The 17,078-nt window shown below is 45.8% G+C and overlaps 4 protein-coding genes across 4 annotated transcripts; 3 read left to right on the plus strand and 1 right to left on the minus strand.

The window, feature by feature from the left end:
• Positions 1-159: 159 nt before the first annotated feature.
• DFJ58DRAFT_738932 (uncharacterized protein) lies at positions 160-1,617 on the plus strand (the record flags this gene model as incomplete). The annotated part of the gene is made up of 8 exons (XM_041387016.1): positions 160-275; positions 327-382; positions 531-643; positions 699-777; positions 834-1,105; positions 1,171-1,292; positions 1,342-1,450; positions 1,498-1,617. 8 exons carry the CDS (start codon positions 160-162, stop codon positions 1,615-1,617), a joined length of 987 nt encoding a protein of 328 aa, XP_041234805.1.
• Positions 1,618-2,071: 454 nt separating this feature from the next.
• Positions 2,072-6,792, minus strand: DFJ58DRAFT_738933 (uncharacterized protein; the record flags this gene model as incomplete). Its single annotated transcript, XM_041387017.1, has 7 exons — positions 2,072-2,499; positions 2,562-2,666; positions 3,996-4,187; positions 4,245-5,874; positions 5,930-6,223; positions 6,278-6,639; positions 6,687-6,792. 7 exons carry the CDS (start codon positions 6,790-6,792, stop codon positions 2,072-2,074), a joined length of 3,117 nt encoding a protein of 1,038 aa, XP_041234806.1.
• A 6,534-nt stretch (positions 6,793-13,326) lies between these two features.
• On the plus strand, positions 13,327-15,176 carry DFJ58DRAFT_634165 (uncharacterized protein; the record flags this gene model as incomplete). The annotated part of the gene is made up of 8 exons (XM_041381251.1): positions 13,327-13,427; positions 13,483-13,739; positions 13,794-13,980; positions 14,036-14,363; positions 14,421-14,497; positions 14,556-14,763; positions 14,818-14,988; positions 15,045-15,176. Coding segments are annotated over 8 exons (1,461 nt in total), but the record flags the coding sequence as incomplete, so codon positions are not given.
• Positions 15,177-15,612: 436 nt separating this feature from the next.
• Positions 15,613-16,955, plus strand: DFJ58DRAFT_738936 (uncharacterized protein; the record flags this gene model as incomplete). Its single annotated transcript, XM_041387018.1, has 6 exons — positions 15,613-15,808; positions 15,869-15,952; positions 16,009-16,131; positions 16,188-16,297; positions 16,348-16,671; positions 16,731-16,955. The coding sequence occupies 6 exons, from the start codon at positions 15,613-15,615 to the stop codon at positions 16,953-16,955; spliced, it is 1,062 nt and encodes a 353-aa protein (XP_041234808.1).
• Positions 16,956-17,078: the final 123 nt, after the last annotated feature.

Raw genomic sequence — 17,078 nt, forward strand, 5'->3', positions numbered from 1 at the left:
TATCATTTTGACAACTAACGACAAGGCTAGGAAAGGCTCTTTGGCGATTCTGTGACAACACCTGCACAAAATTTGCTACTCGTGCACGGCGTCGGTGTCTTAAAGCATCTAAAGGAAAGACAAAATGGTCAGAAGGAACAAATACTGATGCTGAAGGTGATGGCCCCTCCAAGCAACGGCTCCTCAACCTCTCGACTTACAAACTCCATGCTCTTGGAGACTACGTCAAGTCGATCTGGCAGTATGGGACTACGGACAACTACTCTACACAAATGGTGAGTATTGGAATTTATGAATAATTAATGATCCACTAATGGTAGTGTTAGGGCAAATTTGAACATCGCTGAGTCAAGCACTTTTATGCACAGACCAACAAGAATAAGTTTGTCCATGGAATTGCAAGACTTCAGCGTCGTGAGCGCATTTTGCAAAGGATGAAAGAGGTGAACCGTGAAAGGGCAGCTGCACAAGAGAATCACGCACAGCCTGAGACTGAAGATCTCTGTCCATCTCTTCATTTCGTTGACCAGGACCCACTGCCGCATTACTCGCTGGAGATACACTACCAGATGTCCTCGTCACAGAAACATTACTGGGATATTTCTTCCTGCTTGGAAAGAACAGAAATGACCAGGCCACAAAGGTAGGTCTCTGAACTCGTAAAACGACAAATGTATTTGCTCACTGGATGTAATTAGAATTTTCTTCCATGTCTCAAAGATCACCTGCTGGGTCACTTGTCAGGACTGGACTATGACGGAGACGAGACTTCATTTAGTGCGGCACAACGAAACTCTGTGGCAATTATCACAATCAAATTTATCGTCACAAAGTGCTTCGTGTGAACTACACTACCTATGACTTGCGGCGTGCTCAGGACTCCCTCAATCCCCGCACACATGCAGACATCATGGTTCTTGCTCGTGACCAGGAAGACTCCCATCCATACTGGTATGCTCGAGTTATTGGAGTGTTTCACGTCAATACCCGCTACATGAGACCAGGTGCACATCCCTCTATAAAGCGCGTTGACTTTTTGTGGGTCCGCTGGTTTGCCCGTGACATCACTGCACCAACAGTTGGGCCTGCAAAACGACTGGCCATGGTTGGTTGGGTTTTACGATGGAGCTGATGACTCAGCATTTGGGTTCCTTGATCCTGACCTTGTAGTTCGTGGGTGTTCAACTTATCCCAGCCTTCGATATCAATGTACAACTGCTTCTGTTGGGACTGTCCATTGCTCGTCAAGCAGCTGACAAGGATGAGGATTGGGACTGGTACTGCATCAACATGTCAGTTATTTCCCGTTAACAACACGCATTAAGACTAAAAAATTACCAGGTTTGTTGACCAGATATGTTCATGTGCTTTTGCGGAGGAGGTGTCGGGCACAAAAACCACACGGAGAGAGACATCCTGCTTGCTTGACGATCGGATGACCTGGATAACAGTCCATTTCAATGGGAGAAAAAGAGCACCTCTACCTGGGTTTGACAGGCCTTCAAAGGAGACGAGGATATGGATGAGCATGAGGATGGAGACGAGGTGGGTGACAGCGAGGAGGAAGCAGATGATAGCGAGGAGACAGACAGCATGGATGACAAAGGACGGGGATGAAGTTCCAGCTCCCTTTGAAGTGATGGGTAGACGACACTGTTTGCCGACGAGATGACAAATACGGTTACTCTGGCCTTGATCAAGTCCTCAACAAGATGGTGCAGGTGAAGAAACCAACATGATGTTGATGACTTTGGTCCGGAAGATGGGGAGGATGTGATGAATGAGTTCGAGGAGGATAGCTTTGCAAACCTTATAATTGACGACAGCACATGAACAAGATAGCTCAGAAGATTAGCTCTGTTTATTTTTAAAGTAATTTACATGTGGCCTGAATAACGGGATGGGTTGGGTGGTAGATGAAATGAGTACAATCAGGCAAAGGTGGGAATCAAAACGCTCGTTGAGATGCATGAGAATTAATGACCGTCAGCAGTCAGCCTCATAGGCGAGACCAATTGGCTGATGATACAACGATCACCCAAATACTAACCAAACACTGACAATGTGATCATCACCTGGAGAAGGAGTGCGACTGTGCGAGTAGGGAGTGGGGTGATGTGATATCGCATACTTGAGGGAGGCTGCAGTTGGAGGGGTCGAAAACGTAGTCGTGAACGGATGAGTGATAGATATTCACAGGGTGAGTGCTGTCTGTAGGGATATCTATGACAGACCGTAGCTGTATCAGCATTGTCTGCACATCCCTGCCCAAACCAGGGCCAAGAAGTGACGAGATTTGCAAGATGGGAATGGGAAGAGGGTCTGTGAGAGCAGCAACAATGGACAAGTGGCATGTAAGCCCACTTGGGGTCGGCGCAGAGAGGATACAATCATATAACTTGTACACCTCCGTTCCTGGTAGCAGCGAGTTGGCAGGCGTGAATGGGAGTGTTGATACATATAGATGTGGTGTACTGTGTAAAATGATGCCACTGAAGACTTGAATGAACACCGGGTTGCGTGTCAGCACTTTACTTGGCACTTAGAAGCAATGTACTCACCTTTAGCCACATGAGAATGAGCGGAAGGGCAGCACTCGAGCCAGAAAAACAGCCGCTCGTGGTCGAATAACAATTTCACTTCTTTCGCGAGTTCCTTGTCAAAGGCTGTGGTTTGTACATGTGACGTCCAAAATCGAGATGAATATGACAGATATAAGGGGATGCATTTTTGGATTCGTTCTTGTAGCCTGGGATCCTCGCTATTAGATAGATACGACAACTTTAAATCACAGATATTGAAGCGAAGACCGTGTTCCATCACTCAAAGTGACACGAGTGCAAGGTCATGTTGCACCTTTGACAGGTCGATAAAAAAACTCTCCACTGGATGGTTCATCCATGAAGAAATCGCGGAAGGATGCGTGAAGGGGTCGGATTGAGTAGTCGGATAGAGAAATGTCCACAATTGCCTGAGGAACGAAAGTGAGCAAAAAAAAACGGAAACGGTCAAAATTTGTGGATGTGGTGGAAGGGGGAGTGGTGCTCCACTACTCAGTCTCAGGGCGGGGACGGGCCATACCGGACTTCATAGGGAGGGGTGTTTAAGCAAAGCAAAAAGAAAGGATACTCACCAACTTGATTTATGAGTGTTAATTACAATAGGTTTGGGTGTAGAATCATCACTGCGTGCAAGTGTCCAGAAAATCACATGATTTTAATTCAAAGTCAGCTGGCATTTTCTGGTTGCACGCACTCACATTGTAACTGTAGAATTAATTTTGTACTTCTTGTTGCGCATATAGCGCATATAATCATGTGACCTAATATCACGTCAACATTTGGAACTTAATCATATCAGTCCCATGCCCTAACCCTTAAGTCTAACCACCATCATGTCTTCGCGTCGTCATCCTGGCATGTCATCAAGCTCCTCTGATCCCCCTGACTCAGAGCAATGTTATATGAAGCACTAGCATTTCTTCCTTCAGATCCTCTCCAGAGCCTGTGAAACTTGGAAAACGCAAGAATAAGCGGTCAGAGTCACCAGAACCATCAAGGCCTGGCAAACGCAAGCATAAGCATTCCTCTGGTAACACCAGCACCAACGACCTCATCAATTCCATATCATCAGGCTCTCGCAAGAAGGACTACAAGGTATTGTATTTTCAACTGTACGATAAATTTTTGACCTTCATCAGGAAAAACTGTTTCTCTATATAGATAATCATCCTCTATATAGTTGTGATAGTGGGTCATAGCTCTACACAGTCTATGGCCAGCTATGATAGCCATAGAGACCAATATAGAAATCATGAAGGTCTATATATTACCATAAAGTTTGGTAAGCATATTTGGAGGTAAAACAATTAAGTAAGAAGGTATCGCATTTATCTAATACATTATCTGAAGTCCAATCTATAGGAATGGTTGTTGTGCCAAAGTTCGGAACAAGCTGACATGTCTGTCTAATACAAGACAGTGGAATAACTTTACCTGGCAATGAACCATCTGAAGAAAGTAAAGGTTTCTTGACAGTATACATCTCATGATAGTCTTCTGCTGCAGATTTCAATGGAGTATACCACTCAACATATGCCAAAGGGTCTTTAGTCCATGCAGGTTGAATAGACCCATATACTTGTTGTGGCAGACGAAATATAATCTTCAACCTTCCAATACGTGTTCCTATAGTTTTGAAATTTTCATACAATTTTTCAACAGATATATCATAATATTACTCACCTGTTAAACCAGTGCTTTCACAGTCAGGATCATCCATGACTACAACTGTATCAAAGCGTCCAGCTTTATGAGAAACAGGTGGCTGTGCTTTGACAAAATCTGCCTCCTCCAATTGATCAAAGTCAACGTCATTGCCTAATGACTCTAGACAGAATTTGAATCCATGATAGATATCAATATGACTAAAAGGAAGATCCATGTTCCTGAGCTGCCCGCGTGAATGAGAGTGAGCCAACTGAGAGTTGAGATAGGTGATGAGATCTTTCTTGAAGCCTTTGCAAGAATGATTCTGCATGACGTCCAAGATATTTTGGTGAAGGCGATGAGGACGTTTAGTGAGGATGACTCTATGATCTCTAAACCTTGAGTGGGAAAACTCTTCTTCTTCATCCTCCATAGACATCTTGAGATAGCTTTGAAATGACGCTACTTTCTCTCTTCTAGTTAGCCAAGAGATCATTTGAGGCCTTTCATTTCTTCCATTGGAAGCGTACCACCCCTCTTTACAAAAGTCAATATGAAACCTCTCAAACATCTCCGTGTTATAGTTGTCTGTAGTTCCGAAGTTGCGTATGTTCTCCAGGTAGTGTTGCAAGGAATGGAATTTGGGAATATTGAGATGGTCTCGGATACCCAGATTAATGATGACTTCCTTGTGAAGGTGAAAATCTTGTAAGGCCTGTTGCATATATTCCAGAGTGTCGTCATCATGAGTGGGATATTGGGCAAGATAAATGAAATCAAGGAGGGCACGGTATGCCTGAATGACGCCTCTTGGAACTTTGCCAATTAAGCAAGCCAATAGCACTCTAGCCATATTTTTCCTCTCTTTTCCACCGACTTGACCCAAAGCAGACCAGCCTTTATGGAAGTGATGGACGCCATAAGAAGGAGGGAGAGTTCTAAGTCTGTGATCCAGTTCTTCTTCATCCATAAGCTCCTGACACCACTCGACCATGTGCTTGAATATCCCTTGATACAGTTGATGAAGTACGTCAGATGTGATAGCCAAGTGAATATCGCAATGAGGGAAGTCCAGCCAAAATGGTTCAAATACGCCTCCAGCTACATCCTGAGACATGCACTGTTTACGAAAGGCAGAGTCGGTCTTTGTGGAGATGTTGGCATGGTCAATTACTGATGAGGTCCAAGGTTGAGTACGTCTGGCAAAATGTTGTATTTCAGCCAATTCATCCGCTCTAGCCCTACACTTGGGACAAGTACCGTACTTGGTACAGGTAACCAAGCATTGCTCAGGATAATCCGCCACATAGCAAGCTAGAATGGGAAAGACCAGGCGAACAAGACCATCTCCACCCACCACCTCTATTCCTCTTCTTCCTGCCTCTTTCAGCGGTTCCAAAATGATCCTTATTGAGTCATGGAAGAGACGCTGTACCCTGGAAGAGACTTCTCTTGCAGATAGCTCCTCCTTTAGGATTTTATCCACAGATAAATACCCTATAAGAATACAGGCGTGCTGACTGGATTTCCGTCGTATTGCTCTAGGTATATTGCCTAGAGTGAGGTAGACGGGGTATGCTGATTTGGATGCAGAAAACCGGGTCAGCTGAGTTTTGTCTGTGGCAATAATTACAGGAGCTACAGATGCGCCCTGAGGAAGTCTATCCTGTAAAAAACATACTTAGTTGTTATAGCAGTGTAATCAATATTAAGACGCTCACCTGGACTGCATGCCACCAACGCCCTGTCCACATTTCATTAAATATGCGGGTAGAATGAGAAGAGTCTGTAAATATCTTTGAAGGCTTATAGACAATATCTTGAGCATGAGCAGGATTGCCCAGCAACGTTTGAATGGCTTCCAAAGGATCTCGATAGTGTAGTTCATGCTTATAGTGAGGCGTATCATTGAAGGCCAAGTAAGTTGATTGCCATTTAGCTCGAGGAGGGATGCTGTCTATGGTTTGATGGAGTCCTCTGATATTGTGATATGCAAGTCCTAAACGCTCTCTAACCTATTTGCAAAAAATCAGCCATGATATTGATAGAAAATATGTACGTTGACATACCCCTGGTATAGCTAACAACCTGTCAAATGCTTTGTGCCCTATTCCCTCTTGCACAGCCCAACATGCTACCTGCCAGTCCAGTCGTGATGCAAAGGGGTAGAATAAATTACCATCTTCATCTTCATCATCAGAACGACCTGATTCCACCTCCTCTCCATCACCTAATCCAAATTGTGTCCGCCATTTAGCATACACTGTCTCCTCCATGCGTATGACCCTCCCAGCAGTAGAATGAGTCTCTGTGACACGCGCATCTTCCTCTGCTAAAGCGGTTCTGTGCCTAGACGGACCCGCTGTGAGCTCTTCCTGCTCCTGGTCTATGTCCATCATGTTCTGGTTATCTTCGTTGTGTATTTCATGAACTAGAAATAATGTAAGAACGTAACAAGAAATTGATACTGCAACTCACTATCAGGCCCCAAAGGTATCAACTGAAATAAATCATCATCCACCTCATCCGCTATCCCATCTGGTAGTCCCTCCATCTCAAATCCACTTGTACCTTCATCATCCATGCTATCCAGCTCTCTTCCCTTCCCTAACTTATACCATTTACAGCTTGCAGCATTGCGTAGATGAGAATTCAGTCCTTGTGTAGTACCGAATGTGCGAATGCAGCCTGGAGCAGGGCATTTATAAGAAGTTGAAGCCTCACCAAGAACTCGCCTGTTGACCATTTGATGAACTAGTATACCAAGGTGATGCAGAAAGAGTCTAGGAGGAGCGTCTATGCAAGCGTCAATTGCAAATGAAAATTGTTGAGCTAAAAATACAATACGTATTGAATGTTACGTATGATAAAAGCTTATGCAAAGGCTAAAGGACTTGGAAACTGTACAACGCGTGTGATATGTTGTCCTTTGAAATCATAAAAATAAAGTGTGATCTGACCATGCACGCTTCAAGCAAATCATAGACCTAAGATGCCCATTCCTTCCGAAGTTCCTTCAGCACCACAGGAGCGGCCATTACATTAATGCGATCCGCTGTCTTTCCACCGGTACCTTTCAGGTACTGTGACGAGTTACCGGGCGTGAGCTTGCGTTCTTGCACTGGGGGACATGGCATGCGAGCAAAGAGATTGAGTTCGGCATCTTGACGATCCTTGTGATACAACAAATTCATCCGCAAGGCAGGGAGCGTCTGTGAGTGTTTGACAAATCCGCCACCACCGACTGCCCTGGCCCACTCGTTTGTCATCTGTTGAGGTTGGCAGAGATGGGTTAGTGTACGATCAGTACGGATCTTGAAGAGTGCAGTGTTGATGACTTCGAGCATGCGGGAGTGGCTTGGTTGGCTTTCAACAAATAGGATCGTCCTCATCTCCTTCAACATCATCCGGACAGGCTCATTTGCCCAGTCGTTACCCAAAACTCCGTCCACCATAGCGAACCCTGCATCAGTAGCCAGATAGTGTTGTTTTTCAACGGCTTCATGCCAGATCTCCTTCTCTATGGTGTTCTCAAGCCAACGATGGACCCACATCTCCCCTCCGCTGGCTGTATCGGGGTGTGGAACTTTCTTCAATGCATATGGTGCGTCAAACATGAATGCGAGGGTGAGGATCACATAATAGTAACCTTCCAGATCATGTGCGATTTCACGTCGAATGATATCTTGGCCTGGTTTTTGTGCGAACATCATCTGGATGGCCATCCATGCTCGAGTGCCCTGTACATATGATGCGATGAGCAGGAGGGCAAAAACAACGATTGATACTCACTGTCAGCTCGTAAATGCCACCCTTTTCCTTAAATCGTTCCAGATCATCGTCGATATTCAAAGAGCCGTAGCCAGCAACGTCGACTTGAAGACTTTGGACAACATGCTTGGGCTTGATGTTCACCTTCGGTACATGATGAAGGGGAGCTTGTCGTTTGGATGGACCGTCAGGCGGTTTGCCTTGAGAAACGCTATCAAAACCGCGCTTGCGTGTAGCAGCAGAAGAATCGGGAGGGGCATTGACAGCACCAGGGGTACTTTTTCTCCCATCTGTACCCTTTCGTCCTCCTTGCTTGCCTTTACCTTTACTCGTCACACGTCTTCCACGTGAAGGTGCAGTCGACACTGGTTGAGAAGGGATCGTGGAAGTTGAAGGTGCGGAAGGGATTATTGACGTTGAAGGCGCGTCCAAATGTAGGACGGGGGAGACGTTTGTGGGTGCAACTGGCGCACAAGAAGGTGAAGGATTGGAGGTACGAGCGGTAGAAGTGTTAGTAGAAGTACCAGAGGCAGAAGTATTATAGACAGAAACATGAGCAGGAGAATGATGAGGATGGTGAACAAGAGAATCGTCCGAGTTGAGGGCTTCATGTTGGGAGGACAGCATTGAAGTTGAAGCGGTGCCAGCATGCTTGTCAAAGATCTTTGATGGGGGGCTTCCTCTCATAGACGTACTTCGCGTATTCCAGGAGGCAAACGCATGATCATACAGCAGGCCGCGTCGAATATTGCTTGGATCAAGTCCTGTATGATCAATGCAACCCCAATCTGACATCGCTGGACGAACAAGTCCCATATTCCACATGGAAGTGTCAGCTTGCATAAAGGAGATGGGAAATAATTCGTCAGTCTCGTTGCCTCCCTCTGAGATGAGGTAGGGCGAAAACGCCTGGCCATGGGCTGCAATTGTAATCAGAAAAAAATCTCGTGTAACACAAATTGATTCTTACATCGAATGCAATCCGAAATACCAACTAATGCCTCGTAGATACAGCTGAACTCGTATATGGGTGCGCACAATGGATACAACCAAGATCGGGTGAGCATCCGCTCCTGGTAAACTTCGCGCGTCACAGGTTCCAGCTTTGGTACTGTGACGCCTTCAGGCACAGGATGGCGGCGGTCATATTTGTTGACGCTCCTAGCCATGCTCTTGTGTGCCAAGGCTAGCGTCGGAACACCCCAAAAAGAGCGGTTGTAGACAGTGCTGCTCCACACGTTGATGTCGCCAGTCTGGGATATTGTGCCGATATCCTTCAAGGAACCGATGCCAGGACGATCATGAGTTTGGAAGAGTGGAGGTGGTGAGGCAGGGCCAGCAACAAGTCCCTCAAAGAGTAAACGCGTAACACCCTGGACGCCTTTGAGTCGAAGGTAATTGAGAATCATGCCTTCTGTGTGAGGTGCGGTAAGATCAACCCAGGTATCTTTAACCACCACATCCACCTCCTTCTCCATTCCCTTAAGCCATTTCTCCATGGCACCCCAAAACCCACCCAACTGCAATGCCTGTGCAATGCGCTCACGTGACAGTGTGACGTGACGAGCCACGGTGCCGCGTCCATGAATGTTATTGCTGATGAAGAGTACCATATTGATTGGCACCTTGGGACCGAAAACCCTCGATCGTATAAATCGCCCAGCTTTGTTCTGCATGATAGATGTCTCGAGGCCCACCATACCTATTGCATAACATTGTGAGCTAATGACCATACGAGCGTGATGGAATGACAAACCAGGATCGGCCAGGGATAAGTATAGAACAAGCCGAAGGTATTCCTCTTTATCATCCACGATGCTTAGCATGTCAAGGCAAACCGCTCCTCCGCGATCGAAAAATGCAAAAGTAAACGCTTCACCCACAAACATCAAGACGATGACAAAGTTGCGTGCATCCTGACAACCCCAGATCGTGTTCGCCCGCTTCGCGATCTCGTCAAACCACTCTTGTCTATCAACATCAACACCGTGCTGCTTCATCTCAGCAAGCGTGAAGACACGACGCCAGTCCTGAACGAGAGGGTCGTTGGGCAGGAGTATGATATCCGGTTTGCGTTCTTCAGCGGACCCAGGAAGAGGTTTCTGACAATATTCCGAGCTCCAGATTCGCTTAATCTTGGATTCGCCTGCTAGTAAAAGGGCCTCTTCGACTAAACGATTCAAAAAATTGGTCATACGATCTTCTGTGCTGGCGCCACCACCGTGTTGGCGATTAAAGTGAGGTGCTTTCAAGTCAGGACAATCTATCTTATTTGTCCAGCCTAGGTAATAGATGAGAATAGACAAGCGTCAACGCATCAAATCTCGCACCTTGATCATTCAGATACCCCTTTTCTTTAAACCTCTGCAGAATACCCTTCACACTCCGGAGCTTGGTAGGATCGCCTGGATTTTTCATGTGTTGGAAAATAACTTCATCACGACAGAGCCATTTGATGACGTCGCGTGCGATTGCCTTGTTGTCTTCCATTTGTGTCGCAACAAATCCTTCAGAGGCCCAAGAAGAATCCAAGGGCTGCGAGAGTTGGAAGGATGTAGACGCCTGCGGATGTGGCGAGGGCTGTGTGTGCTGCGAGGGCTCTAGAAATGCCCTGAGGTTGCGAGCTTGTTCAACTACTGCTCTTTGATATCCCTCGTCTGTCTTAGCAACAAGACCACGGGATTGAACCTCCAAAAATAAACAGGTCAGCCATTGCGCGGTATAGGGAGGAAAGTCTCTCACCGTGCTATAACTCCTGTGTTCCAGATGAATAAAGTCTGGTGTAGGCATTGTTGAAGTGATTGGGATAGGAATGGAAAAAGAAAGTCAAAGACGGTTGGTGATAAACGAAAGGGCAAGCGGAGGTCGTGCGGATAAGAGTTGGCAGCAGAGACCCAGGGTTATCGATGAAAGAAATCAAAGGCAAGGTCAATACAAGGGGTTACAATAGAAGCACTGACTTACCTTGATATTTTCTCCGAACTAGCTCCAGACCGCCGCCATCGATGGGCTACAACATACATCTGTCTGCCCTTATTTATGCCTGCAGCAAAAAGTTGTGACGTGGAGCGGGAATGAGTATGATTGGTGGAGAGCTCTGATTGGTGGAGAGCCCTCTGATTGCAGGGAACTCGCAATCATAACCCTAGAATGGGGGTATCATTTGGGTGGAAAGGGTGAATTTACGGTGTGTACACGTTCTCAACATCAACTTCTGGGTATTCATAGCCTGCATGGAAACGTACCGTGGAATGTTGTGAAGTCATACCAATTGAATTGATGACTGTAAGGCAAACACGTTTTTTCCCATTGCTCCTTAAAGTAAACCTTGACGCTCTGAGTTTGTGATAACTTGACAAGTTGAAGTTGAAAAAATGGTAAGGAAATCTAAGAAGCATCCGAAGACCATCCGCAGACGGCAGTGCAGTGAAAAGTCACGGTCAAATTTGCTAGGCGGTTGTCAGATTGTTGGAGGAAATTGAGCTTGTTTCAATGCAAATAATATTGGTACCATGATATGTACATACAAAGCGCCAATGGCTATCCATGAACATCACGTGACTGATACAAACAACACGTCAACAAAAGACATAGACAAAATTCTTCTATCGTTTGGCTCATGTCCTCTACCTACTTGCCTACTCGTATGGTGCTTGTTGGCCAAAAGTAAGTTTCGTGCTTTGCTTTCTCTGAACTAACATCTCTATTCTCAATTTTGCACAGGCTGTACGATGAAGCTTCGACATCATCCTGACGGACGTGACGAAGAAGTGGCTCATACTGCGTGTCGCTCTTCAAGGTGATGGTTGGCCAACGTAAGTTTCATTCTTTTCGTCTCTTTCTTTGCATTCTCATCTCGTTCTATGCTTTCTCTATTCACTAACATAACATCTGTAGGACTCTCAGTTTTCGATACGCTGCACCTTGGGGCGTCGACGTCATCAAGTTATGTTTTTTCATTCTTTGCTTTGTCTAAACTAAAAGCTTACTAGGACTCTCAATTTTGCGCAGGGCTGTATGATGGGGCGTGCATCGTCATCAAGGTTCGCTCATCAATTCATTGCTTTGTATAAACTATAAACTAACTAGAACTCTCAATTTGGCGCAGGGCTGTATGACAGGGCGTCGTCGTCATCCTTATGGACATGAAGATGAGGAAGCGGGGGAGATATGTGTGTGGTTGGAGACGCTTGTTGGAGATGCTTGTTGAAGACACTGGTATGTGGAGGAGGTGGCCTAGAAGTGGGATATTGGATGAGCTTCATTGAGACTTGGGGTCGCTGAAAGGTATGTTTTAAGAACTCTGAGCAATCACATTGAGAAGGAGGCGGCGGACCGGTAGTTAAACTTTGTAATTGCCAAATGCAAGGTGATGGGCGCTGATTGGCGGAGAGCTCTCTGATTGCAACCAACTCGCAATTTGAACCCTAAGCTAGGGGCAAGGATTTGTAACTTACTTAATTATCTATCCGTTTTGCCCAAACCAGCGCCTTCTTGGTTCCAATAAGTCATGTCCCCTCCATTCCGCTTTAGCATGCCAATTGTTCTCTCCCCTGACGCAGCAGGTCATCTGCTACAGATATTGGCAGACAGTGGACATCTCCCACCCGCATTGAATGACTTGTATCAATATTTGACTGATCAAGCTCATATTCAATGCTTGCATTCACAGTCATTGTCCGATACTCATTCCCCCTCATGCACACCTATTGATCATTGTGACTCAATTCCCATTCCTCCTGTTAGCCATCTGCCGCTTGATTCATCAACCTCAACAACTGCTGGCGATGTTCTCTCCAAGTTACCTACTGTCCGTCACAGAGCACAATCACACACCGAGGACACTGGTTATTCTGATTCATCCCGCCCTACTAAACGACCTCGCCGTTCTACAATACACACACGCAGTGGACCACCGGGCGAGCCGCCTGACCCTGGGTTTGATCGTGATCGACCTCGTTTTGCAAATGACGATTGTAATCGTGGTGCTAGAAGATTGCGGTTACTTGCGCAGCGTGCTGCTGCACGTGCCGCTGTCTGTGGTGATGATCTTCTGCGCATTGATGGTGGAGAGGAGGAGGAGGAGGAGGAGGAGGAGGAGGAGGAGGAGGAGGAGGCAGAGATGGAGGAAGGTGGAGTAGGTAATTTGGCGAGAGCAAGTGCCAGGAGAGGTTTATGGCGTCACCGTCAATACAATGACCCCAAGATCACATGTAGCAATGAAGCTGCTACCATCATTGCAGAACTTGCATCCGCTCACTGCAACTCAACCATCCACAGTCCACTGAGCTGGCTGCAGGATATCGCCAATCATATCCAGACTCCATGTGTGGAGGACGAGTCGCTGATTTCGGTTGTAGTTCGATGCCGAGGAATCATAAGTAAGGACGTTCGTGCCAACTTCCTCGTCATGATGAACTATATGACGCTCGTCTGCAAGTGCCAAAGGTGCGTATTCTATCCACATTCTGTTCTCACATATTTAAAACATGATCTTTTGTAGCATACGCCTCAAGACTGGTCTACGCTTGAAAGCAATATATGACCAGGAAATCAAGCTTTACGGTTCCACAGGAAAGATCTCTTATCGAACCTTTGCAGATTGGCACGCTATTGGCAGCAAATTTATTGCACTCGCCAGTGGCGGTTCCATTTACATACTTGTGCTCATTGCAGGCTTAGGGCTCAGGGTCTCTATCGCTTCCATGGTAGGCACTACGCACTTGAATATAGCTGACTTCCTGCGATCGCCTCCTAAAGGTAAGTTGTTCTGTTTTTTTGAGATGCAAAAGTGACATATTCTCCGAAACATAGATTCTCTCCAAAGAGATCTCATTACAGGATACATCGTTCCGACTATCGCACGCATGCGTCTCGTGTACCCTCTTAGCATGGCCTCAATGTTTCCTCTCGCGCTGATTCAAAGATTTGTCGTGTCGAAATCAGTCGACTGTACAGACCTTTCAGCATCTGATCGGTTCTTTGACGCCATCATACAAAAGTGAGTATCTCGTACAGGGATATGCTACATATTGATGGACATTGCTGTTGCTCAGTGCGTTTGTACCTCTCTCAAGAAACGCACATGTTTGGAGACCGTGCGTTGTACCTGTACCAGACAAATCTAACAGAGTTCCGGTACAGAGCTTGAATTACGACGTATTCTACGGTTCAAGTCGCCCTTACAGCCCACCACTTTCTGACGTTGAAGAGGATGAGACGGAGCATATCATTATCAAGACTGCGTACGATCCGCTTGCATCGGAGAACAAGAGCTTCAAGGCACCAAGAAACAAGGCAGACAACGATACCTGGAGTGCTGATGAAAGGTTGCGAGCTGAGCGGGGTGAGAGGGTAAGAAGCATTGACAGTTTGCAGGCGAAGGTATGTGTATGTTGCAGCTAGTATTAATCAATTTAGCTCATGATCCCGCTTATGTAGCTTGCGAATTTGTATCCAAAGGGTGTTAAGAGATCGCAGGACACATACTTAAGAATCCCTATGGAAATTATACCGAAGTGCGTAGCGCACTCCTTGCCTTTCTTTTATCATTGAGATGAAGCTGACACTTCTCAGTCATCACTTGGAGCTGCGTTGCAAAGACGGTTCGCTGATGGCATTTGTGTCAACGGCACTACCGAACCACATCCGTTCCGTGCTCGAGGTGAATCTCTTGTCTGCGCTGGAAAGGCCTGAGTTGCTGGAAGAGGTAGATAGTGCATTGCCTGGGTGTAAAAACTTTCAGGCGATGCACTTGTCTTGGTATAATAGGCATTGTACCTCGGTAAGCTCTTTTATTTCTACAATCTGACGTCACTCAATATTATTGATGCACCAGGGTAATGAGGCCCCCAAGGAGGTTCAACCGTGGCTTCTAGAGAAAGAAGGCATGCGTACTAACTACCAGCAGGTGATTCCGTACATATCAAAAGATCTGCGTGAACACAAACACATCTACTCTACAATCTCCCGTGTATATGCGGAGCTCTTTGAATGGGTTAGAAAATTGGTATGTAATTGTAAAGAATTGTTCACGCTCACGGGTTTATTTTAACATTTGTGCAGATGGAGACTTATTTGCAAGATGAGTTTGAGATGCTGATGGAGGTCGCGTCTATGTTGCCTGGCAATCACTCTCCACCTTTTGCGCCATTTATATCTTTGGTCATCAACATCAATGTGAGGACCAAAGCCCATCGTGATGGACAGGATCGCCATTTATGTCTTGTCATACCAATCGGACACTTCCAAGGAGGCGCTTTGTGCCTGCTAGAGAATGGACTTGTCCTGGAGTTGCGTTCTGGTGACGTTGCGCTCTTTAGGTCAAGCGAGGTCACTCATTTTAACCTTGACTATAACGGTGCAAGGGCGTCTCTTGTCTTTCAGACAGACAGGGAGTTTGCAGCATGGCTTAAGAATCAAAATGGTTGGGTAGATAACCAGACCATGCATTCTTACGTATGACACCAGAGCAAAATGTATATATGTTTTTTGCGCCATGGCTCATGTGTTTGTTACCGCTTAATTATAAAGTTTCGGTTCATGGTATTTAAGTCAGCTTTAGTTCGCTTCCAACTTCTCAACCTTCCCATCCACGCCATTAATCACAGTTCAAATCTTACTTCTATATAAAATGTCACGCAGGGCCACCAAGCCTCAGGCTAAAGGAAAGGTGACAAGGACACTTACACCGGCACCCCCTATAGCCAAGCCCAGGGCGCAAAGGAAACCAACTGGGTCCAAAGTGCAGGTTTCAGACGACCAATATGAAGAATTCCTCAAGTTTCAAGCACAGAAGAAAAAAGAAGCTGAGGTCAATCGTAAAGAAAGTATGTGATGCTGAAAGCTTAATGAGTTAGGAAATATGTTAACAAAATATCATATTTTAGATGTTCGGAAGAAAGTGGATGCTATGTTAGATGAAGAGAGTGACTTGGAACAGGAGTATACGAGCACTAGCACTGACAAAAAGCGTAAAAGAGGCAGGTCTTTGCTTCGACATATTTGACACAGCTAACTGTTGCAATAGTGTCACGTTCGCGTCCAGTGGTCCCTGATGACAGTGACATGGATCATATAGATGACGCTGATCCTGCAGACATTTTACCTTCTGTTGTTCCTTCTAAAGAGAAAGAATCTACGCCTAGTCCTGGTATGTCTTGATTTTTCTATTAAAAATATGTCCATCATACGCTCATTATATCTTAGATTCTAGTGACCAAGATGGGGCCAATGAGGGCAGTGGTGATGAGGGTGCCAATGATGGAGATGAAGATGTATCAGCGGAGAGCACAGGTACTAGAAGGAGAACAAATGGGGTGCGTAATTTTTTTTTGTATAGCCTTCAATGCTGACTACCTATATAAAGCTTATTGAGGTCAAGGATGAGCCCCAGGAAGATAATGGGGAGAGGATTCGTAGGAAAAGAGTACGCAAAGGTGACACTAAACTACCTACTACTTTAGCTTCCTTGAAGAAGGATGGGTGCGGTCCCTTGGTTGATCTTGCACACCAGCTACTTCGTATCAAGATAGCTTTGGTGAATGCTTTTCCAGGCCCTTCAGTGGATGTGCAGGACTCCTTTGCATGGGACTGCATCAAAGAAGCGGTCAAGAATCCAGGCTCTCCCCTAAAGCCAATGTTTGACGCCATTTGCCAAGATCCTGTTTTGAAGAATAGAGCTCTAACTTATGTGAGTGTTTGTCACGAATTCCAAATACAAACCATTATTCTTTCTTAAACACTCGTAAGACACCCGTTAAGCGCCCATCACAAGCGCCCGTTGTTAGCGCTCAGTCAGCGTCTGTACCTATAACCTTCACAAACCCTAACCCCAACTTCTCTATTCCGTTAGCGCCCACTACTTCTATTTCCGACGTTCCTGATTTTGACTTCCTTACTCAAGCGATTAAGTCACGTGACTCCAGAACCTTCGAGAACCCTTGCACAGCAATCACACGTTCTATGACATCATAGTGTAGTTATATTTAGAACATCGTACGATTCCCTTTCCTATTTAATGATTGGCTAGTTAGTTCAGATTCAGATTCAGTCTCCGCTCCAATATATGTATATAGGTAGCTCATGTAGTCAGTAGTT

Source organism: Suillus subalutaceus (assembly GCF_016647625.1).
Source record: "Suillus subalutaceus strain FC151 chromosome Unknown DFJ58scaffold_582, whole genome shotgun sequence".
Lineage (NCBI taxonomy): Eukaryota > Fungi > Basidiomycota > Agaricomycetes > Boletales > Suillaceae > Suillus > Suillus subalutaceus.